This window comes from Sarcophilus harrisii, chromosome 1 (genome assembly GCF_902635505.1).
Source record: "Sarcophilus harrisii chromosome 1, mSarHar1.11, whole genome shotgun sequence".
NCBI classification, from domain to species: Eukaryota; Metazoa; Chordata; class Mammalia; order Dasyuromorphia; family Dasyuridae; genus Sarcophilus; species Sarcophilus harrisii.
In genome coordinates this window covers 665,708,070-665,732,604 of record NC_045426.1, presented here as the reverse complement: position 1 = coordinate 665,732,604, position 24,535 = coordinate 665,708,070, and the positions used below count along the sequence as shown (strand labels likewise).

Below are 24,535 nucleotides of genomic sequence, written 5' to 3'. Positions count from 1 at the left end.
AAGACATCTGCAGAGGCAGGATGATTGAGCCCATGGGAGCTGATAAAGTCCCCAGAAATTAGTGATAACAGTAATAGATTTATACGGCGCCTCCCATGCACCAAGCACAGCCACCCCAGGAGGTGGGAGCCATTACATACCCCATTTTACAGACAAGGTGACCCATCTAGGAAGTACCAGGCCAAATTTGAACTTGTCCTGACCCAGGCAGGTTGAGAGAGTGTCTAGAGCAAAGAGAGACAGTGGGCACATGGTATGGGGAATAGCAGTCAGACTGGGAGGGGAGAGTCCTAAAGAGAGCATGAATGAGGAAGAGGAGGGAAGGGAGACAAGTGGGTCAGAGGCGGCCTGGTGAGGGAGCACCCGCTGGGGGGCCTGAGCTTGTTTGAAGGTGCCAAGAAGTGCCATGAATGAGGGGCTAGCCCCAGAAGGGATCAGGGAGGATGCAAGTCTGGGGCACAGAAACTGAGGAGGGAATGAGGTGGACAGTGGGGGTGGCCTTTAGGGTATTTCTCCTTAGCCAGCAGTGAGGGCACAGACTGATCCTCAGGCTGGCTGAGTAGGTGAGGGTGAGGGGGCAAAGGTAAAGCCCTTGGGGGGTCAGAGGCCCGGCCTTGTGGGGCCAAGGGATAGACAGAAGGAGCAGGCGCTTGGAGGGGAGGCTGCCGGTTTTGGCCTGAGGCAGAAGGCAGCTCCTGGGGGTGGTCACCTTCTGGGGTCCCCTCCTCGGGGAGGGGTCGAGGCAGCGTGTCCCCCTGTGGGCGGCTCACCATCATCTCTCTCTCCCATCCTCCAGGTGCTGCTGTTTCTTCAAGAGGAGGAAGAGGAAATCCACCCAGCGGCACAAGTGAGCCTTTGGGGCCCAGGCGGACCGACCGGAGCTCTGTCGTCTCCAACCTTTCTGGCCCCAGAGATGGCGGGTGGCCCCTGCCTGTTGGCCCTGCCTCCTGCAGCCGGGGCAGGGGGTGGCCAGGAGAGGCCAGGAACAGAGAAGCCCGGGGAGTTAGGGGGACCGCTAGCCCCAGCCCCCGCGCCCCCCCCCCCCCTGGGCCCAGGGGTCACCTACTCCAAGCAAGACTTTGGCAGAAATTCCTACATCTGTGTCTCGTCCAGTCCACCTTGAGAGCGCTAACTATTTAGAAACCACACACCGAGGAACGAACCGAAGCCCACAAAGAAAGCACTTCCCACCCCCACCCCTTCCCTTCACCCTTCAGTTTGAGGTTTGACTTGCGTGCATCAGGGGTCCCTCGCAGACTCTGCCTCCACGTGTGCGCTTAGGTCTAAGGTGAAGCCTGGGGGGGCCCCGCCTCGGCCCTCTGCAGCGTGACCTTCACCACTTAGTGTTATAAAACCCAGCCTTTTTTTCCTTCCTCTTTCAGAAAGGCTATTTTATCATGGTGGGGGGAGGGAGGGAGGAGGCAGCTTCTCTGTTGCGGAGGCGCCGCCCCCCTCCCCTCGGATGTCATGTCACCCGTGCACTTTGATCATCCAGTGGTTCTGGGGGCAGAAGCTAGGAGCGAGAGGAGGGAGGTGGGGAGAGAGCCCCCAGCCCCTCTGGGAGACGGCTGGGGGAGTCTGAAACCAAAGGGAAGGGGGAACCGCTCCCCGCAGTTGGGGAAGTAGATGCCACCCCAAGGTCTCACCCCATGCAGGGTGGCCCGAGCTGCTCTGCACGCTCTTCCCCACCCCCACCCTAATCGGAGCCAAAAATGCTGCACCAAAGCCCCGGGGAATTTGGGTCTCCCCTGGAAGGGCAGGATGGGGAGCAGCCGAGGCCCCTCTCACACTCCCATCCACCTCGGGGAAAGGCGAGCTCAGCCGGCTGTACCCCAGCAGGGCGGCGCGGCCTGGCGAGCAGCCAGCAGAGGTCTGCAGTGGGTGCTCAGGCCCCCTTGGGGGACCCTGGGACGAGGCACGGGGCCTGAAGCACCCTTGCCCTCAGTGCTGTCCCAAACCCCGCTCCTCTCTCCCCCCCCCCCCCCCCCCCCCCCCCCCCCCCCCCCCCCCAATCGGTTCTCCTGCTCAGCAAAGGCTGTCCAGGCCAGCCTGTGTCCTCCTCCCTCCCTTGCCCTGCCAGTGTCAGGGGACAGCGGCTCCTGTATCACCCCTCCCCCAGGTGGCTCTCTAAGAGCTGGTGACGCGCACTGGGCGGTCCCCCCTCCCCAGCCAGCGCCAAGGACGACAAAACGCCTTAAGACCCTGGCCCCTAGAGAGGGTCCGAGGACGAGTACATGTGGCTGGGGAAGGAGGGGCGCCAGTCCCTGGTGGCCACAGCAAACAAACCTAAACCCGGGCGCCCTTTCACCTCCTCCTCCCCCAAGGAAACGGTCCAAGGGAGCATTGGCCCAGTCTGTACATGAATCTCTGCCTGTCGAGTCTCACTTCTTTTGGTCCATGTGTCTGGCTTGGCTGAAGAGCAGCGGCTTGAGGCTAGAAGGTGTCTCCCTGTTCCAGACCCGAGTCCCAGCGTCGAGATCGTACCTGCGCAGCTCCACAGCAGGCAAGCAAGCGTCCTTGTGAGTTTAGTTACTGCTTTACAAAGTGTACAGAAATGGCATTTACATTTCTCTGATGCTTCCTGGAAGCCATAGAATTTAGGGGCTTTTTTAAAAAAAATAAACAAAAATGAAAAAGAAGTTGAGGCCTTTTCTTGCTCGGGCATCCCTGGGTGGGAAGCTGGGGGGGAGATGCCCAGTTGGTACCAGAGAATGGTGGTGTCCAGAGTTCCATGGTGGATAAAGTGCAAGGAGGGAAAACTCTTAAAACAGAAGCAGCTGCGGAGGCCATCTTGTCTAGGAAACCGAGATGTGACTGGTCACAGGGCAAATTAGCAGCAGGGTCAGGGTATGAGGCCCCCTCCCCTTTGTGCCATCCACAACGAGACTGTGGTAAAACCATGCCAAGAACTCTTTGAACTTGGGCCCTGCTGCTTCAGAAGGGCTGGGCCGCCCCCTCTCGCTGGGGGCAGTGTCCAAGGTAGGCAGGGCCAGGGTTCTCATCCCTTTTACACGCCATCCCATTCTGCCCGAGAGCAGAGAGGGGCTCGGATAAAAACTGATGTCGAGGGGAGGACCTGCGCCTGTCCCGGCCCACCCTCTAATTGGGAGCAAGAAGAAAAGGCAGAAGACTAGAGAAAGGGCACTTTGTTTTTTTTCTCATGTATTTGTCCAGCCTTAGTCTACCCGCCAAGCTCAGGTCCATGTTTGTTTGAAAGAGGAAGAAGAAAAGCTTTTCACCAAGTATCAAAAATAATAGGAAGATGTGCTCTCACACCACCAGGGGATCAGGCTCCGACTGCCCCCTTTGCCTCAAAGCTCACCTTCGCTCCCCTCGTCCCAACTTGAAATCGCTCCTTGTCATTCCTGATTTTCTGGTCTTGGTGCCGGCTCCAGGTGACTCCTAATGATTGCTTGGGCTGTGTTCGGAAAGGCCTTCGTTGGGCTAACGCAGAGAGCTTCAGCAGATGGAGAAAAGGGTCCAGAACGGGAGCCGTCCTAGGAGCCGCGGCTCGCCATTTCTCTGCAAATCCCAGCCCGCTGCCTCCTGCCTTCAGAGGCTGTTCTCACGCTGTGCTTTTGGACTGGACCCGAACAGGCTGCTCTCACAGGAAGCTTCATAAAAATGCAGCACTGTGAGCCACAGTGATGGGGGCGTCACATAAGATTGAGGAACACTCCAAAACAGGACAGGACTGCCCAAAATCTCATGGGGAGAATGAAGTCACTGGCAGCGACAAGGCCTCCCTTTCTGTGCTAGGTGGGCTGGCACTCGGGCGCAGACTCCCCTACCACCGCACTGGTCCAGAACCTTGGAGCTGGGTCCCAGTCCTTCCCTCTCAGCTCAGTCTTTCTCTCCTGGCTCCAGGGGACTTGGACATACTGACCTCCCCTCAAATGTCCTGCCTTTCAGTTCCTCAATTTTCTCATTCCCCATGACCTCCTCCTTCAGCCCACACATCCATGTCCACAGCCATAGCCCCAATCTCGCCATCACCTCAAAACATTCCACTCCCGCGGTCACCCATCGGTCTTCCATCACGCCCATCTTCTTTCCTTTGCCCTTATCTCAGCTCTGCTGCCTTCATTGTGACCTCAAGTTTCTCCACTCTATTCATGACACATTCAGAACTATATTCTTTAACATTTTTCCCCAATCACATGTAAAAACCATTTTTGTTTTTTATAATTTCAAGTTTCAGATTCCCGACTTCCCTTCCCTTCCCCCATCAATGAAAAGGCAAACACATACGTGTGCTCGTACAGAACAAAGCCAAGAAACGGTGTTCTTCAATTTCCATTCAGAGCCCACCAGCTCCTGCCGGAGCGGGTCCCTCCGCGTTGCCTTGGGTCTCGTGTGGCTGGGAGCTCGGGGGCGCGCTCACGCTTCTCCCATCGTGACCTCTCCACCAGCTGTCTATCCCCGCGAGTCCTTGCCCTTCGCTGCCGAGCCCACCACCCACACACAGAGAAGGGGAAGGGACTGACGCTGGCACTGCGGCAAGGCAGCCCTTTTACACATGGGCCTCGTCCTACTCCTGAAGACTTCTCCCCTACAGCCACCCCCAACAACCCCTTGGAAAAAGCGCCCTCTGTTCCCTTCCTGGCTGCCCCCCCAGGAAGGGGTGGTCCTCTTCCTTGCCAGAGCCCCCTCCCAGTACAGGTGAATTCACCCTGCGTCCCACCTTCTCCATCAGACTTTCTCCCCTCTGGGCTGCTTTCCTGGTGCCGATGCCCATGGCTCTGCCAGCCTTAGAAAAACCTTCACTTGTTCTCGTTATCCCTGATAACTATGGCTTCATCTCCCTTTCCTTTGCATCCCTCCCTGGCTTTTGTTCTCTTTCCCATGATATTCCTTTTTCTTCTCTTGGTCCCTTTGGCTCTTCTGGTAGTTCTCACTTTCTTCCAAGTCCCACCGGGCTCAGTTCTAGGACTCTTGTCCGTCTGTCATTTCATCCGGTTGTCCCTAGTTTCTGAGAACCCAGTGGCCATCTTTGTACAAATGATCTTTGCAGCCCTCAGGTTCCACTCTCCAGATGCCCACTGAACCTCTCGGTAGCTGTCTGAAAACTCGCCTGGCCCAGACTTGGCTGGTTCCATCCCCTTCTCCAAACCTCACAGGCCCGCCATCCTCCAGCCCCCCTCCATCCGCCTCCTCGCCACTTCCAGGAGCAGATGTTGGGTTCTGTTTGGCTTCTAAAGTCCTGCCCAGCCCAGCCCCTTCCCAGCTGCCCCGGCTTCTCGCACCTCCCCCACCCTCTATGATCCAGGCAGACCTTCCCCTCCTCCACATTCTGTGCCTTTTCAGGCCCCCATGCTGGGATCCTCCCCTCCTCCCCTTGGTCCCTGGGAGATGACGGGACCTTTGTAGTGTGCGCACATGTGGCCACACACAAGTCGTACACTTGTTTGAAGTGCACTCCCTGAGAACACGGACATGTTGCCGACTCGCCTTTATAAATGGTGGTGAGCGTCGACAGAGACCGTGAAGTCCTGGGCACTAAACCGGAGCCACACGGCTGCAGGCGGCTTTCCTCCGCCGCTCCTGGACTGCAGCACTCACGCTGGGAGTGCGTCCAGAGCCCATCCATGTCTACAAGGTGCTCTCGCGGCCCAGAGCCTCAGGTACCTGAGCTTATCCGGATCCCTTCCCTGAAAATTATCTGGATTTCTAGACTGTGGCTCAAGCTATCAGCGTGATGGATTTGAGGGCAGGAAGTGTGCAGAAATATTAGGTTTTGCTGGGATGTTTATACGGACACCCCCGGAGCTGATCGAGAGCGTTTTAAGCAGAAAAGGAAGGCAACAGGACAAATTTGCCTCCAGCCGCGCGTGTCTGCACACACACACTTAACTGCGCGAGTCTTTCTGGATATATGCAGTCACAGACATAATTCGTGATAAGTGGCTGCTAAACCAGACACCAGAGCAGCAGCAGGCGGATCTACCCGTGTCTGCACAAGGCAAAAGACGTCCAAGAGGCGGCAGGCAGGGAAATCCACGGCCTTGGGTTCCTCAGTACAAATGCACCACGTACGGGTCTGAGAGGGGAACAAGGATCCAACAGGAGGAGGAATGGTCTAGTTATAGATGGGACTTAGAACCAGAACGCGGCTCTGGAGGAGCATCCCTGGCCCTAAAAATGTCCCGACGGAGGCAGTTACGCAGGACGCTCCCTGCAGAGGGCTCCAGCAAAGTGAGTGCTCTGCGTTTGGGTCTCACCTTGTAGACGGGACACTTAGCATGGGCCGGGGCAAAGGCCTTTGCTTGGGGTCCCGGAGCCAGTGACTGCAGCCAGAGGCAAGATCTGAACCCAGATGGTTTTAATTCTGAAGTCTGCACCCCATCTCTCTACTCTGGCAAGCTGACAGAAACACAATAGACCAAAATTAAAAAAAAACGAACCACACCATGAGTGTATTTAGATTATATCCATGTCTACAAGGTATTCTCACAGCCGGAAGTCTCAAGAACCAGAGTGGGGAAGTGTGGGAGAGAAGATTTGGGTAAAGATCAATGAAGGCAGAAAGAGTAGCAGTAATGTGGCGGAAGTCTGTGTGGGAGGGAGGGGAGGGCAACGACATTACCAACTGTCGTGGATTCATGGTCTTAATTATCTGGAATCTGACCGCTTGAGAAAGAGCAAAGTAACTGCTATTTTCCTGGTTTGCCTTAATGATAAAATTAAGTTTCAAAGAAAGTTGAGGAATTTACAAAGAGAATGACTGCAACCGTGGACTTGATTCTAACCAAGAAAGAAATGGATGCTGAAGCAGAAATGAAAAAACTGGGCAGGGGGTGCCGGGGGGGGGGGGGGGGGGGGGGGGGGGGGGGGGGAGTTCTTTAATATCCTGAAATCTTTGATAAAGGGGAAAAAAGCCAGGCATTGTCTGGTACGTGCTCCAGAATTTGGGGAAATGGATTTCAAAGAATTCTGAAAGGAGAGGGGAGAGTGCTCGGAACAAATGTAGAAAATCCACCACACAGAATCCTGATGGGAATGAATATCCAAGGGAATTAGAAGCTCGGCACAAGATATACAAAACCTTGCCTAAGCAATAAACTCCATGAAAATGAGGAGACCACAAGAAATAATAAAACAAAAGAGTAAAAAATATATAATGCATTTCAAACCCAAAACAGACAATGTGGAAAACACATCGAGAATGAAAAAAGACTCACTGGTCTGCATGAATGTTGTCACCAAAACAAAAGCCTAGATATCCTATTTCAAGAATTTTAAAAGAAAACTTCCCAGATCTTAGACTAGAGGGCAAAAGCAGAAACGTAGAAGAATCTACTGGTCACGTCCCGACAAAAGAATATAAAACTCCCGGAAACATAATTACATTATGTTACCAAACCCAGAGATACTAGTTTAAGGGGGAAAAAAAATGCTGCAAGCAGCCAGAAAAAATTAAAGTACAAAAGAAACAGAATCAGGCTCACAAAAGAGTCGGCAAGTATCACTTCTTAGCACTTAGAATATGATTATTGCAGAAGGCAAAGAATTTAGCCTTACAGTCAAGAATATCAATCAGCAAAACAATCGTCCTATTGGGGGAAACCGGACCTTGAACGAAATAAAGGGCTTGGCAACATACTTGATGAAAAAGTTCAAACGCTGTAGAAAGTGAATCCCAAAAGGAGTTTTTTAAAAAGAGAAAAATGAATAAAAAGGGACTAAACCAAGGATACATTCTGGGGAAAGGATACATGTGTCCCCCTGAATCAAAAGTGCTTAAAAAAGGGGAGTCTAATTAAATTGGAGGGCCTCAGAATGATTTTAAATAGTGTAAGATCATCTGGATATCTTAAAAAAAAGAATGAAATGAGAGGGAGAGAGTGAGAAAGGAATGGGGGAAGGATAGAACGAAAAGGAAATGGAAAATAATTTTACATAATCACAAAAAAATCTACACCAACTGGCAGGGTGTCGGGGGATGAGAGTGAAGGCTGATACTTTAACCTTATTCTCACCTGAAATTGTTTAGTGAGGGAAGAATACACACACACACACAGTATTTAATTTAACAGGAAAAAAAATTAAAAAGGGAAATGAGAGGGAAGGTAGATTAAAGAACAGATGAGTCCTAAGCAAAATAAATTTAAGGACAAGGATGTATAAAAACCTTTAAGATTCTTTTTGAGGTTGCAAATAATAGGAATCTGAGAGGATGTTAAATGGAAAACAGCTAAACAAATTATGGTATATATGACATTTTACTACAGTGCTGTAACAATGGTAAAGGGGAAGGCTGCAGGAAAACCTGGGAACACCGATTCCCAAGGGATGACATTCAGGTGTGTGTGTGTGTGTGTTTCATATAGACATGAGCACATGTATATTTTTAAGAATTTTTCTCAATTGTTGGGGGCAGGGGAAGAAAAAAGGGCAATTTATGTTGTTTGAAAAAAAACATTAAAAATTTGATGGGAGCGGTCGGGCCTATACAAGAGGGATGGGTAGCTCTCAGCTATTGCCATCCCAGGCTAGAGCCGTGGAGCTGGAGCTGGAGCTGGAAGGAGTCTTGGCAGCCAGGTAGTGCAGCTGCCTCATTTCAGAGGGAGGGTATTTTGGGCTTAAAAAAGGCTAAGTGACGCTCCTAAAAGCAGCCAGCTGAGGAAGCAGCGGAGCCGACTCCAAACCCCATGCTTTTTTTTACCCCGTCCCTCGAACTGCATTGAAGGGGGTGGATGGATTATGCTGAACGAGGCCAGCCATGTTAAGAGGAAAGCGTCTCGGAGATGGCGGAAGCTGAGCTAGAAGGAAAAGGCTCTTTCACCGCTTGGTTTGTGTGTCCTCGGGGCCCAACAGGGGCAGGCACACAGTAGGTGTTTGCTAATGTGTAGGTGAGCCAGGCCCCGCAGGCCACTTCTAGGGAGCACACTCCCCTCCTTTTAATTCTACATTAGTGTTCTCTTGTCATCTCAGTCAAGTCCACACCTGACCCATTTGGGATTTCCTTGACAGCAGTTGTTTTAGGGGTTCACCATTTCCTTCTCCAGCTGTTTTTACAGATGAGGAAACTGAGGCAAAAGGGGGAAGTGACTTGCCCAGGTCACACAGGGAGGACATGAGTTTCTGACTCCAGCCTGGCACCCAGATGCCCTCTCTGTTTCTTTCCTCTGAACTAAAACCTAAAATGCAAACAATTCACGGATCATGTTCTTCAAATACAGACACAAAAACCAGGCTTTGCAGCAGGAGGGGCCTGGGCACAGAGAAGGGCACCGGGCATCCCAAGGGGCGGGGCTGCTGCTCAGAACCACCTCAGAACAGGTGAAGAGTGAGTGACAACAGACTGCAATGCCTCGAATTTTGCTGCCTTAAAAAAATCACCAAAAAAGCTTGGTCTTTGCATGGAGAGAGATTAGCAAGGCGCAGAACTGATAGGGCCCCAGGATCCAAACAAGGCCGGGCCACAGCTGCACACTCGGGAGGGACTCGGGTGGGTCCGGCTGCCCGAGATCCTGCAGGATGGGAGAGGGCACGGACCTCTAAAGGAGGGCAAATGTTTGTCCCAGCATTTCGCTCTTGGCTTTTCACAACAAGCTGATGAACCTGTGAACTCATGGTCTCCAAAGCTTAATTACTGGCAAAATCTAAAATGAATTATTTAAAGGCCAGCTGGGAGCATTTAGTAAAGGAGACTGATCATGAGGAAGGAAACGATCCTATATTAAATGCTGACTGCATACGGGCCAGGCACTGGCCCAACCACTTCACAATTAGCATCTCATTCGGGCCTCCCAAGGGTCCTGGGAGGTGGCTGCTGTGCTCCCCATTTTGCAGACCACAGAGGGGTAAAAGGCAGGTAGTCTTCCAGGCCCGGGGCCGTCTCCAGTGGCACCAGCAGCCAAGTCACAGCGCTTCATCCCAAACAGCTCCCACTTAAACTCGCCACCTTTCCTTTCTTAAGTTACTGGACTCTTAAGATCGGGGGAGTGCTGTGGGCACAGCAAGGGGAGGGGGCAGAGTAGGAGCCTCTCATTGGCTCCTTACAGACAGGCCGGAGACACCATGAGGTCTCTTATTGGGGTGACCCATGGGCCGGTTATGGGCCCGAGCCTGTTGGGTGCTGCCATCCTTACCCTACCTGGCACAGTGACCAGTCACAGACAGCACCAGGCTGGCAGAGAATGAATCCACCAACCACATGGAGAGAACCGTGGGAATCGGGGTCCGGCCTGACGCGTCCACAGGCCCAAGTTTGGCACTTCAGGGTCTCCGTCTCTGACATGGTGAGCGCCCAGAATTCTGAAGCAGCGAAAATACTGGGTCAGCTCCGAGGGGATGAAACCTCCCAGGGATAAAGAGGCAACTGCCCAAGCACAAAAGGGGGGAGGGGTGCTGGCCTGGTCAGACACATGCAAAATAAAATGAATATTCAGGGAGGGAAGGGGAACAGGAAGCCACTTCCTGTTCCATCAGTACAATAAAAACAGAAGAGAACCAACTTCTGAACTACCATAGGAGACAGAAGCGAACATACACAAGGTTTGCTTCTAAGAAAGAATTAACCACAGGCCATTCAATTCTGCCGAGATCTCCGTGGGGAAGAGCTCCTTAGGCAATCCTCAGATGCGGGGAGAGCTCTTGGATCGGGGGCTCTCGGCGATCTAGTGAGGGAGAAAACAAATTAACCGAGCGTTTCATAACAGCTTCATGCTCAAAGACCTGTGCGGGATTACCAAGAAAGAAAAGGCTAAATTACCACCCAAAGGCAAGGATAATTCTATCCCCGTTCTAAACAAGTTAAGACAAGAGTCAAGACTTCCCTCTGGAGCCATCAAATATTGGGAAACGGCTAAAAGTTGAGCAGAACCGGGGGTTTTTAGCCCCGTTCTCCGGACTTGGCCGCTCGGGCCCAATGCTCCCTGGGGAGGCCCCTCCTTCCTCACTCCCAGCACCTTAGCAGAAGGAAGACGGTGTCTCCAAAACATTAAAGACAACCAACCCCATCTCTTTATTGATTACCTATTTACAAGTCACAAAGCTGGCCAAAAGCAGAGTGTTTGAACACTGAATATGAGAAATCATTAGATACATTCATCAATATAGCAATGCTTATGAATCTAGACATTCCCAACTCCAAGAGTGGACATGATACAAGGGAATTCTCCAACGTCCGCAGACAGGCGTGGTCAGCAATGAGTTACATTCATCCTAGCTACAATGCCCAAACTGCAGAAAGCCATAAGAATGTACATTGCTCAGAAGATGTATACACATTTATTTTTTATTTTTATTCTTAAAAAATCATTTCAATAGGATGAGGTGTGGGGGATCACACCTTTGCCATGGCTTTTGGGAGGAGGGATTCTGTAGAACAGAAGGAATCACTGAAACTGAAAAACCGTTGGAATGAACACACATGCACACGCTCGCACACACACACGCTCATGCACACACACACTGGCAGATCACCTTTCCCTGTTACAAGTGCTTGGTACAATACCCAAGGAATATCCTGCTTTCTTGGGCAGGGGGATGGGACAAGATGAGGAAGGAAAAGGGCACCAGAGGAAATGGAAGAGGGGACGTAGGGAGACCTACCGGTGTCCCTCCAGCACCTTTATGCAGAGAATGCCTACATTCAGAAACAATATCAAGGTGAAAACGAGGCAGATGCTAACCAAAGATGGCAACAGCAGCTATACTCTAGCAGACATTTTCCTCTGGGGGAAGGGGCCCTGGTGGTTCACTGACAAATCTGGCCAGCCCAGGGCCGAGGCCTAGGCCTACAACATGAATATCGGCCATCACCGACAGCCCAGCACAACCGCCGCGGTGGGCCGCTTCTGTTCATTGTGGGCCACTTCTGTTCATTTAGGTTCTACGGGTTTGGCCAGTTTTAGTCCAGCTTAGGCTGGACAGCAAGGCCAGCTACAGTCAGCATAGAAGAGAAAAAGGCATCACTGTTCACCCCCCCCATAAGAAAACTGCCCTTGGATACAAGTCCTCAGACCTCGAACAGCAAGGCAGAAGGTGACTGCCCGGCTCATTGCTGTGAGGGAGGAGCATGAAGGCAGGAGGGGGTTGGGGGCGCCTTCTGGCGCCCTCACAGATAGACCAGGTGAGCTGAGGCCCTCGTTCCAACACTTGGCAGAAGGACCGGCCCATCTCTGTTCTGGCGGAGCCTTTCTCCCTTCTGACACGGCCTTGAGGGAAAAAACAATTGGATGGCAAACTCAAGCTTTTGGGCCCTTTGGGGAATCCAAGTAGCATCATTCAACTAAGATACACAGAAAACAAACGGGGAAGTGAAGGGCCCATACAACTCTCCAATAAGGGAAAGATGACATTTCTCTAAGTGATCCAGTTGTAAATAAGGTTTTGGAGTCAATCCCCTGATGTGCACAAAGTAAAAGGGGGAAGGGACCTCCTCACCCTCTCCAGTAAGAACAAGGCAAAAAGTAAACGGGCGTAAGTTGCCCCCTTCTCTACTTAGGATAAGCCTTTAGAAAAAGGCCACAGAGAAATTTACTTCACTAAATTAGCACTAAAGCAGGGAAGAGAGACCGGCCCAGACAAGCACAGCTCCGGAGGACTAGGAACTGGGATGAACAAGCACAAAGTCAGCAACGTGTTCCTGAAAATGTTCCCTCAGGCCCGGGCTGTCTGTCAAGGAGCCCTCTGGGCTGGGCCATTTCCTGACCAGGCATTTGGGAATCCACAGAGAAGGGGGGCAGAGGAGACCCACACACATACATGTACATACATACACACACACACACACACACACACACACTCTCACACAATGACTTCTTTCCCTTCCCCCAACCCCATACATACCCCTCCTTACAGGAGAAGGGTAACTCCAAGAATGCATTGCAACGTGCAGTCTACAAAAATAAATGACAGACAGCGGCAGCTTTGGGAGTATCTGGGATCAGGTTAGTTCACCTGACTACTCCCGCCGCTGAAAGGGCTTCCTTTTTCTCTCTCCTCACCTGGCTCCCCCAAGACAGTCTAGGGTCACCCCCGAGCTTACACTGACAAATCGGGGCTGCCATCTGGACCGGGCACGGGGCGGACGGGAGCCCACCTCTGCCTTCTTCCTGTGCTGACAGGCAGGCAGTCAGTCAGAATGGCGCCACTTGTCGGACACACGACAAGATTGTCTCTGGTTCGAGGGGACACGACCGAGCTCTCTCCAGACATTCACCTACAAACCTTTGCAGTGAGCAGGCCCACCCTGCTGGGCCCTTTCCCATGTATGAGGAAGGAGGATGTGGGAGGGCGGGGGAGGAGGAGATGGCAGGGGTCAATATGACCCTCCTTTTTTTTCCCTCCAATCTCTTAAGGGATTGTCTCATTACAGGAAGTTTCCCACCTCAACCAAAGTATTTTTTTCATGCTTCTAATCAACGTAAAAGCATCTACATTCATTACAATTTTTAAAAAAATGCTTTTCATGAACTCAGAGGATAAGATGACCACTAAAATGGAGGCAGTTGCTACCCCATGTGACTATAGTGGATTCCTGTAAACCGGTCTGTGGGGGAGAGCGGCAGCGGCGTCACTAACACGAGGCAAAAACATGGAAGTGTGTGTTGGGCCAGCCGCGCCCATTGGCACGGTCGGACTCGGCCAGAGAGGAGGGGGAGGGGGCCCTGGGTGGCCACTCCAGGACAGTCCTGCCAGGTGGCCATTATGTGTAGAAGATGATCTCTGGGATCTGTCCATCCTCCACCGAGGTGCCATTGTTGTTTCCGGCTGCGTAACAGAACGTGAAGCAGGTCTTGGCCCCCGTGGTGGGAGACTCACGGATCACTTTGCGCAGGCCTTTGGTGCCGTAGTGGGAATCCGGACCCTGGGGGAAGGTAGAGAGAATACACATGAATGCAGAGATTCAGAGGAAGATTCCATCTCTCTTCCTGTTGCATTTTAACCTTTCCTTTAAAGACCAATTCAGATGTTCCCTCCCCGATCCCCAGCACCACCGTTTCCCCTAACCATTGACCACAGTAGCGACCCCCCCTCTCCCACAAGGACTCCCAGCTTCACAAAGCCCCTTGCTCACAGCTCCCCCTCACGCAAGGGCACAAGCACTAACAGGATTTTGTCAAGGATTGGTCTGGGAGCAGCAGCAGGGAAAGGACAAGCCTAGGACCCAGGGCCTAGGGAAGCTTGGGGACAGGATTCGGGGCCACTTTCCTGGTTCCCCCCAAGGCTCGTGTCCCCTCAGCTTTGGCTCTTCCCTCTTTCACACATTTGCTGTTAGCAAAGTCTGAAGTTCTTGGTCATGACACAGTCCCTTCCATGTGTTCATTAGCCCCCAACCTTTTTACGCCAGTTATCTCCCTGGAGCCTCCCCACCACGTGGTGAATCAGGCAGGGCAGGGAGGACTATTGCCCCTCTCCAGACGAGGTCACAGAACAAGTCTATGGTGGAGCACTCAGTAGCAGACTCCTCCTCAACACTCTGCCTTGTCTATCAGACCCAGCAAGGGTCCCAGGTTTTCCCCGGGGCCAGGCAGCTTGTCAGCAGGAGCATCAGGCTCAGAGCAAGGTCAGCTGGGGGAGGCAGCAGTAAGGGTGTCAGGGGGACTGGTCACAATCAGAGATTGGGTCAAAAAATGCTCCAGAGGCACCCAAAATGCAAGTGCTATGTGGGGGGGACCCTGACTGCTGCACCCTGGGGATGACTCTAGGAGATGGGGAACAGACTGACAGCTCAAGAGGGCCCAGGACCGGTCCCCAGCAGAGAAAGCTTGGCTTTGGGCAACAGACTGCCCACCCACTACTCATCCTGAGAGTGACAATTTTTCACGATCACATCTGCTTTTTTATAAAGGATTTTCAGGTCCTGGTTCAGTGAAGAGGCTGCAACCAGACACAGACATAACTGTCTTGGCCCCAGGCTTCAGCCACCAGAAAATGAGACTGTCACTGCCATTTCCAAACCCCTGCCCATAGGGTACGGCTACCATTACCAAAGGGCACAAGGATTTTCAAGCACAGCTTCTCCTAAACCAAGGTGTTCTCGGGTTTAAGCCGAGCTTCTCCAAGGCCAGCAGCAATTGGGAAACTCTCCTTTTTCCCTCAAGTTATATTTTCCCAACTGTGAAATGGAAATAAAAATAGTACCTACTGACATGGCCATGGTGAACATCAGAATGAGAATGTGTAATTTATACACATATATATCACTATGGCACTTCTATACTATGTGCATCTAATACATACACACAGATATCACTTTGAACATTCTACATAATACACTCAATAGAGATATAAGTAAAAGTTATACAGATAAACATATATATGTGCACATGTACACGTGTGTGTGTGTGTGTGTGTGTGTGTGTAAAGATCCTAAGTTTAGGAACCACTGAGATTTACATATGTACAATTATACATATATGTATGTGTATTTGTGCAAATATATGTGCATGTGTGTTTATATAGTTCTGTGGTTCTCAAAATTGAGGTAATATTTAGGTAAAACAGGCCCCAATTCTTCCCCTCTACCCCAACAGTTATGGTTCACTTTCTTTTACCTGTGTCCATGCTATTGCCTACCATTAGTCTATAAACTCTCAGGAACATCTTTTTTTGTGGTTGAGGCAATTGAGGCTAAGTAACTTGCCCAGGGTCACACAGCTAGGAATTGTTACATGTTTGAGATCAGATTTGAGCTCAGTCCTCCTGACTTCGGGGCTGGAGCTTTATTCACTGTACCACCTAGCTGCCCTGAATATCTTCATTTTTGTCTGTGTCCCCAGCACCCAGTTGAGTATGCCGTACATAGAAGTATCGATTGTACAGATAAGAAAGCAGACCCACAGAGGTGTTTCATGCATGACCATACAGCTGGTAGATGGCAAAGCTGGTGAGGGTATGTACAAGTTCTTTTTTCACTCCACAACCAAGTAAACTATCTTTCTACCCCAGAAGAACAATCTTTGCATGGAATGGGCTTCACCCTTTGCCAGCCTGATAATGCTAAAGTTAAAATCTCCAAAACTGGAGGGGGGCTTGGGGCCCCTTCCCCAGAAGCATGGTACCTTCAGTGTTGCACATGCTGTGTAGTTAACATTAGGCAGGATCTCCACAGGCTCTTTAAACATGACCCGGAATGTATTAGAGGATCCGTCACAGCTGAAGCCAGTGTCGTTCTGACCCAGGACCGTGTTGCTGTCAGTGTGAATGATCTGATGACCAGAAGAGAAAGAATGGATTTTCTGCATCAAAAATCTCCAAAAGTAGAGTTTGTGAGAAAAACAGAATTTGCATTTTGACTCTCTGTCCCCTCTGTTCTGCAGGATAAATGCTGCTCATCAACAATTTTACCAACTCAAGTTTCAAAACTCACTAAAGAATTGAAAAGTCACTTTTCTTTGGAAAAAGCAGAGATGTCTATATTTCTTTTTATAAAAGAAGGGATCTGGCTTAAGCTCTAAAGTTCTCTCCCTTGCATTTGGACTAATATATAAACATGCCAGAACTCCAAAATAAAAACTCTAATTTGCTCATTCTGACAACTCAAGAGTAAGAGCATCAGCTCACATGCCTAGAGCAATTCAAAGTGTTTTGGTCCTAACAACTCTGTGATGCATAGAAGAAGAATCACTGCTATTCTCAAGATGAAGAAACAAATTCAGAGAGCTTACAAGAGAGGCTGTAATGACCTCTAAGGTACCAACTTTGGGGGTACTAGGTGGAAAGTCAATCTCTAATTTGATTTCAGTGGAGGTAAACTGACACTATTTAGTTCAGAACAGCAGTTCTTTTTAGTTTTTTTGAGGCAATTGAGGTGAAGGGACTTGCCCAGGGTCACACAGCTAGTGTCTGAAGTGAGATTTGAACTGAGGCTCTCCTGCCTCCAGAGCCGATCCTCTGTGCTGCCCTGAAAACTAGAATAAAAGCCCGTCTTATGTGTCTGCACAACCAAACAAAGCACAGTAATGCTGATACCTGTATATTGACTTGATAATCCGTTGGTCCATGTATTGATCCATATAAGCCAAATCCAACCACAAATATCCTTTTGTTAACTGAGAACCTGAGGAGATAAGATAAAAGTTAGCCTTTTAAAATATTCTGATACAAAGTGCAGAACCACAGAAGGAAATAAAAAGTGTTCTTCTAGTTGAAGAACATCCCCAAAAGACAAAGAAAAAAAAAAGTGCCTTCTTCAGCTATTTGCTCATTCATTGGGTTTGGCCTTCTTGAAAGATCAGTACAAGACGACGCCCCCCCTCCCCCTATTACATATTTATTTGACTGTCCCAGTTGATGGATAAGCTTATTATTTTCAAAAATTCTGCCACTGACCAGAAAGCCAAGCCAAAGGACGTCATATCAAGCTTGCTCAGCACAGCGTGTGGGGTGCAGGGGCGCCAAGGTCTTCAGGCTCAGTCCCCTCACAATGCATTTAATTAAGGAAGAAACTCTGTTCCTAACTTTCTCTAGGACTTATGGAAGATAAAATCTGTCGCAGTGAGATGGAACAACTGTTCTGGTTTTGAAAAGCTTTAGAATTATATTAAGAGCAAAATGCTCTGACAATGTTTTATAGTCTTATGCTCTAGAGCTATGAGGTATAGAGGGTTATTTTGCTTCAATCACAAGAAATGTCCACAGAAAGCTAGGGTTTTATAACTTTGTTTTTTGCCTTCTTATTTATTCTTCCAGTAACAGTTCTTGGAGAGGATTGCTGGAGGAGGAAGGCGGTGTGAAAAGGAAGGTTTCGGCCCCTCTCCTTATTTCAGTAGAACTAGTCTCATCTAAGAGCTTAAGCATTTCTACAAGGTGAACAAGTATGACCCTTATGGAAACTGCAGAGCTCTCTTACTGTCCCCACACTCTTTCCAAAACTAGGGGTCACATAAGAGTCTATGCTACTGGCACTTCTGTGATTATCATGCACAAAGCCAAGGAGAAGGACCCAGAGGGATAAGCAAGCTGTACCACTTAAATGAGGAACTCCAAAGGACTCAGATATTCAAGGGACTAAAAGAGAAAGTTAGGTGCTCACAGGAGCGTGGCCTGAGTCTCTCTGGTGTCCTTGCAAGGGGAAGAGAAATGGAATGTGGTATCCAGTCATGGGACACTCATGGGAAGACACGGGCCAGAATTACGAGCCTCCCCTCCATCGGGCCATCTGAGGACCATAAAATGAGCAGGTAAGGCCCAAGCCTTTCATGAGCAAGGTAGGGGCAGCAAAATGACTTCACTCAATAGTCCAAATGAAAAGCTACACCAATACAGGGGTTCATCAGTGCTGACAGGACGAAAGCTGACCTGATTCGGTCACTGGTTCCGCTGTAGCCCCAGCGGCTCTCCACTTGCTGAAAGCGGTTGATGCTACACTCCTTCCCTCGAAGGCAGCAGCGTGGTCTGTCAATGAACTCCACGCGGGGCTTTGGGTTCACGGTGAAGTGGAGAAACAGGCTGACCACCTCACGGTCAGTGAGGATGCCTGATTGCGCAGGCCCTGGAGCAAAGAACAAAGACAGGGAGGGATCTGCTGAACACCCCAAGAGAACTTCCTCAAGTCCTGTGGTGTGACTGCCAGCAGCCAGGCTGGCCGGGCCTTCCAAGGCAGCACAAGATACCCAACCTTCTGGGCCTGGCCTACTCTTAGAAATGAAATATCCAGATAGGAACCACTTCCAAATAAGCAAAGTTTTGCAAACAATCATTTTTTTAATGCAAAAGGGCAACCCCATATGGGAGCTTTTAACTGAATGTAGGGGATCACAAAATTATGATTTATTACCAGTAAATGTTTGATTTATATATCTATTTACATGGTGGTATAAAAATTTTTCAGGGCTTTAAAAAGCCCTGTCCTAATATACCTAAATCATCAAGACAGTGGGAGATGCCTCTTTTTAATTTCCTTTCAAAAAGGTATGATAATTGAAGTCTAATTTTCTATAGGATGTAGATGAAGGAATTAAAATTAAATCAAATCATTTAAGGAACAACAACAAACAGATAGTATTCCGAGTTGATTTTATGAATAAAGAAGCTTAAAACACTTGTTCTAGTAATTAGATACTATACACAAGTGTGTGAATAGGCACAAACACATTTATATCTGATATCACTAGAGAAGATGTTTCATGGCTATGAATTTCCTGAAAAAGGGAAGTGCTACTTTAAAATCTTTTTAAGTACTTGAGTTTCTTTAAAGACCATTGTTTGATAGAAAGTTTTCTAAAATGAATTCCACCTTACCCTGTCTTCTCAAACAGGATTCAGCACATCAGGCATTCCTTTCTCAATGACTCAGGATCAGCATAAGGAAGAGTAATTAATGAGAGTCTAATACAGAGTAAGGGCTTTAGAGTTTCCTGAAGAGCACAGCTCAGACCCCACGACCACGATACTTGCCATGAACTACTTCCCACCTTTCCTAGCTCTTCTGTTTCCTGTCCATCTTGTCCTCATTCTTAAATAATGTGCACTGCACTGGGTGACTTCTGGGAACCCTAGATGCCCCTTTTAGTTAAGTGGAGACAATTTGCACATGTGTCCCTTGGGACTCCGGGAAGGAAAGAACTTTGTAAACCTTCAATTACAAAAACAGAAGCAGTTATTCACTGAGTGTCTGAATATGCCCCAAGACCTAAGCACAGGTACCCTACAATGGCACATCATGGTCTGAGTTCAAAAATGAAGAATGTGCCTCTAAAATGCATTTTCTATCACAGAAATGCAATTTTTCAAAAGAAATAATCATTTCAAATAACAATAAAAACATATTCTTGCCCTCAGTGAGGAGACAAATCTAACAAGAGATGAACCCAAATGGCTCACTGAGTACAGCGAGCACTGAAGAGAAAACTCAGATCAGAAGTGTCTGCATATAATGGGAAGTTCAGTGAAGGTACTTCAGGCTTTCAATAACCAATGGTATCGAAAAACCTTAGCCTTGTACGTGTTTGTACATATGTCTGTGTAAAATGGAGAAATGATTATTATGATATATAAACATGGAAATGAAACTCTCAGTAAAAGGAAAAGATCACCCTGCTAACATGATTCAGACTAACATCGTTAAAGAACTGATTATCAAAAGCTATCCTGACCTGAAACCAGCCACTCAACAACTCAAGTATAGTCTTTGTTTAATGAATAAATTTTAAGTGCCTGGAATGTGCAGAGTTAACAGCAAAATGTTGAGTCTGACGACATGAGACAGCTATGAATCATGGAACATCCTAATTTTAAAAGAGCCCTATCAACTAGGTGCCCCAGAGGGAAATGGTAAGCTGCTATGTGCTGCTGAAGGTGACTTGCATAGCCTAAGTGGTATGAAAGCCCTCAGGGGACCCAACAAAGAGAGGGTCCATCATGAAGGGATTTGGAGGGGGACCTGACCGGTACACCATAAGACCTCTGGTCCATAGGGGATTTGTGGAGATGGCCAAGAACCACCACAGTACACCACAGTAGTGGCGACACATAGGGCCCCTCCAGCCCTGGGCACTGCTGAGGTGATAAGGCACAGGGTGTCTGGAGATGTTTGGGATCCAGTGAGCTCCTTTTCACCTTTCAGAAATTAATCACCCACTAGGTTGTTAGTTTTGTGCCAACACCTTCCAGATCTTTCTTGTCTTTTTTTTTTTTTTTTTTTTAAGTTTTTAAGTATGCTATGGAACAAATCAGCAAACTGTTACCTGCAGCAAATTCTTCAATTGTCATCAGTGGGAAACGAATAAGAGAAAGGGCTTTGCCCAAAACTTTCCGCTTGTTTTCTGGAGTCACTGGAAGCTGCTGCCGCTGACACTCTGCCTCAGACCAGCGAACCACTGCATTAAATAAACGTACCTCTCGAATACCCAGGGTATCCCGCTCTAACACAGCAACAAGTGTGTCTAAAATAAAAAAACCAGGAATCACGTCACTGAACCAAGTTAACGTTATTTTCATGTACATCTCATGTTTTATCTTATTTCTAATTAGTTTTAATTGAAGGAGTTGGTCCTTTGAGAGGATGAGACTGCTCTGTGTCCTGGAAACCTGCATCCTGTTCGGCAATAATATCCCTCACACCCTATAACCAAAGTTCTTGTGCTGGGATCACCTGGACGGTGGCCAGGAGGTGTCCCCATCTGAGAGTGCACTAGATCTCCCTCGAGTCTCAGTTTGTCATTGCCACATGATCTCCTAAGGAGGCAGCAACACTGTTCCTGCTTGAAATAGGTATAATTTCTGTGGTGATACTTTGAGGCAGGGAATGTATACTAAGTCAGCTCAGATTTACCCAAACCAAACTGAACCAAATTAACATTTTAAAATCAGTAATTTACTTCTGGCTCACTAAACTTCGAAGACTATCCAGACTATGAGCATGCCTCTCTTTTCCTATACTGCCATAACTTTTTAACTAAAAATGACTGACAATTTACACACAAAGTTCTAAACTTTTTCTTTTACTATTTTTTTAAATCAGCTGGCAAAACCCCAGGATATGCCTGTTTGAGGCTACAGGGAAGTTAAAAAAAACAAATCTTGGAAAATACAAAAAACCCCATAAAGCCCAGATATCTCGGGGTGTGTGTGTGTGTGTGTGTGTGTGTGTGTGTGTGTAGGGGGGGCATTAAAAACAATGATTGCTTGATTTAAAAGCCAAGGTTGGGGCAGATTATAACCCTGACTAGTAAAGTGGCTAATGATACCCTATCTAAAGGTGGTGAGCATGTTTGGGCACCAAAATCATATTCCACACTAGGTCACCAAGAGCCAACATTACCTAAATCAATGTCTGTGAAACCCTCTGCATTGATGGCATCCGATGTATTTTTATCTATGTTCTCCAAGCACAGACTGGCCAGTTGGGGTTCATCAAAGAGTCTTGCCTAACAAAAACAATAAGAAATAAGGAATCGATTAATGTCTTATTAATGCCTTTTGTCCTTAAATCTCAGTGATTTCAAATCCTGTCTTCCCCCATTATAATTTCTCTTTTGAGAAAAAAAAAAAAAAGCAAAAACATTTGATCCAGGGAATACAGCTGCTATTATACACAATATTCTGTCCTACTAAGCCTCAGACTGTTTGCCTTGAGGGTAGATGTATGTTTCACTAATAGAGGATTTTTTAAAAACCAATCGTTTATAAATTACATAATCACTCCCAAAGCTCTGGAGGACATGCTTTTCACAAATGATTGACCCATGTACACAAGCCAGGGGTTAGAGGCAGAAAGCAGCTTTCAACTTCAGTAGTAAATGATTTAGGAAAAGCAAAATAAGCAAACAAAGATAAGATAAATCACATATCGCATTGGATGTGGGAAATTACACTAATGCCATACTGGAGAGGTGACCACCTGTGTACCTCTCTGGGAATTCAGTTTTGGTTAAATCCCAACAAATCAATCTTATACAATAATTCTTCCAAGTCTACTGATGATAATCACTTTTACAGAAGCTTCCACAGTTTGACCTGTTACAGTTACAGTTCACAGGACACTTCCCTCAGAAGGACCCCTTTACAGCAGGTACTGCAAGGATTCTCTCCTCCTTTTTATAGATAAGGAGACTAAAGGTAGATAGTAAGTGATGTGGCCTAAGGACACTGAGTATCAGCGCTAGATTCAGAAGAGTGGTCCTCAGTATTTCCAGGGCTCAAGCCACACAACTCTCTCCAGTTTGATCAATGGGCCAGGTTGCTTCCTTACTAGACCATAAAAAAGGGAACAACTCGAATAAAGTGAAATGTGCCTGATAGAAGACAACTTGGATGGGCAGAGGAAAAGCAGCCTGTTTTTAAGAGCACTTCAGAAATGGAGCAGAAGAGCCAGGCTCATACCTTGAGTCCCTTGCTCTTCAGAAAGGTGTGATCAGGTGAAATGTTCTGTGACTTGCTGGTGCTCTTGGTGGGAGGGTAAGGGGAGAGTTAGTGGTGACACTGATGTGATGGACGCTTGTTGCTAGATAGGTATCTCTTGCTCTCTGATCTATAAAGTGGAATTATTAGATTTTGCCTCCAAGAAACCTCACTTTCTCTCCCCTCCTAGCAAAAAGTACAACAGAGTAAATGACTTTAGCACGTGAAAAGTCAGGGCTTTTTCTTTTGTTTTGTTTTAAATGACAGGAGAGAAGAGAGTTTAATTAAACATCACTTAAAAGAACAGCCAATTAACAAATCCAAGTAGAGAAAGTGAAAGAAAAACCATAATCACAAACACCTTAAAGAATTTTCAATTAAGCAGCACAGATCCTGTATATCATATTCCTCAACAGCGCCTTTTCAAGTGTCTACATTCATTTAACAATACATAGCATCTTCCTTCGAAGGAACCAAGAAAACCACTTCCCTGCAAGTGAATCAGAAGACCACTTCAAAGTAAGGGAAAAGAGTGTACAAGAAAACCTTAGGTTTTCCAATAATCTCAACTAAGGTGTCCCAAACATACTTTCCTATAACAAGAGAACTCAATTCCATGGCTTTGATAAAGCATTTTTACAGGCTAGACATGTAATGGTTTTGTTTCTAAATAGGTTAATTTCACAGACCTTGAGTTCTAAAGCTTCTTAATCTGTTTAAAAAACAACAGAGTAAGGGTGGGGTGTGTGAATGGACTCCAGACATCTGGAACATCTGACAAATTTCTGTCTCTATCCTAAGCTACCTTGCAAGCTCCAACCTTCTATTAAAGATTCTTTTGGAGTCTGACAATCCAGAATTATCAATCAAGGTATAAGCATTAATTAAGTGCTTACTATATGCGCCAAGCCCTGTGTCAGTTACTGGATACAGAGACGAAAAGTGAAGCAGTCCTAGACCTCAAGGATTGCCTATTCTATTGGACACAAACATTTATGTAACTAGGTAGACACAAACATAGATGATACACACAGTAGTTTTCTGAGAGGTCATGCACTAGGAGTTGCAGGAATCAGGAAAGGCTACGTGGAGTCAAGGGCCAAAGGTAAGGGAGGCAGGAATTCCAGGTGGGAAGTCCAGCCTGTGAAAGGCTTGGAGATGGAGAATGGAGCCCTGTATGGGAGGAGCGTCCCTGTTAAATTCAACATACGGGATATGACTGGCTGAAAGATATCTGGTGACCTGAGGGAGAGTCATAACCAAGTTCAACGTGCCTTTATAATGTTTGATGTAACATCAAGAGTTACTTACATGTACCAAACAGCATAGAGATCTCACACAAGTGGGTAAGAATATCCCTACACAGTTGTATAGCAACAATGTAGAGATTAAGTACAAACAAGTCCAGGTGAAACCCACTGTCTCCCATAGGAAGACTCTCCAGGACCAAGGTGACTAACTCTGAAAGACCCCACCTCTGGTTTGCTAGAAAACTTGTGGGGAGACTCATTGGCAGTTGTCATCATATCTGCTCCTGCACTTCTGGAGGCTGATTAGGCTTCCTGAAGACAATGACAATCTGTTAAGGAAGGAAGCTAGAGTCCAGTGTCAGAAATGTATGGTTTTATTAGCAACTGTCCTGTGGTTTCAACAAGTGCTTAAAGTAAGATACCGAAGGAGATGAATGGGCTTTGGAAGGAATGTAACAATTTAAAAAATATAACTCATACTATGAAGC

At 47.9% G+C, this 24,535-nt stretch overlaps 2 protein-coding genes and 1 long non-coding RNA gene across 6 annotated transcripts in view; 1 reads left to right on the top strand and 2 right to left on the bottom strand.

Moving 5' to 3' along the window:
* CSNK1G2 (casein kinase 1 gamma 2) overlaps nucleotides 1-2,600 on the top strand; it is a 78,643-nt gene extending 76,043 nt beyond the window's left edge. For all 4 annotated transcript variants that reach the window (XM_031948126.1, XM_031948123.1, XM_031948124.1 and 1 more), the window contains exon 12: nucleotides 797-2,600. In XM_031948126.1, coding sequence (XP_031803986.1) covers nucleotides 797-851 — 55 coding nt within the window. In that variant the 3' untranslated portion in view covers nucleotides 852-2,600. The remainder of the gene's footprint in view (nucleotides 1-796) is intronic.
* LOC116420792 lies at nucleotides 2,525-5,224 on the bottom strand. Its single transcript, XR_004231240.1, has 2 exons — nucleotides 4,252-5,224; nucleotides 2,525-4,109 (listed from the first exon to the last, which is right to left on the bottom strand). It is a non-coding gene; the product is annotated as an uncharacterized LOC116420792 (long non-coding RNA).
* Nucleotides 5,225-10,945: 5,721 nt separating this feature from the next.
* The window catches only part of BTBD2 (BTB domain containing 2), a 61,293-nt gene continuing 47,703 nt past the window's right edge, over nucleotides 10,946-24,535 (bottom strand). The window contains exons 4-9 of the mRNA XM_023496848.2: nucleotides 21,719-21,824; nucleotides 20,643-20,840; nucleotides 18,256-18,448; nucleotides 16,927-17,014; nucleotides 16,017-16,163; nucleotides 10,946-13,819 (exon numbers count right to left, since the gene is read on the bottom strand). Coding sequence (XP_023352616.2) covers nucleotides 13,658-13,819; nucleotides 16,017-16,163; nucleotides 16,927-17,014; nucleotides 18,256-18,448; nucleotides 20,643-20,840; nucleotides 21,719-21,824 — 894 coding nt within the window. The 3' untranslated portion in view covers nucleotides 10,946-13,657. The remainder of the gene's footprint in view (nucleotides 13,820-16,016; nucleotides 16,164-16,926; nucleotides 17,015-18,255; nucleotides 18,449-20,642; nucleotides 20,841-21,718; nucleotides 21,825-24,535) is intronic.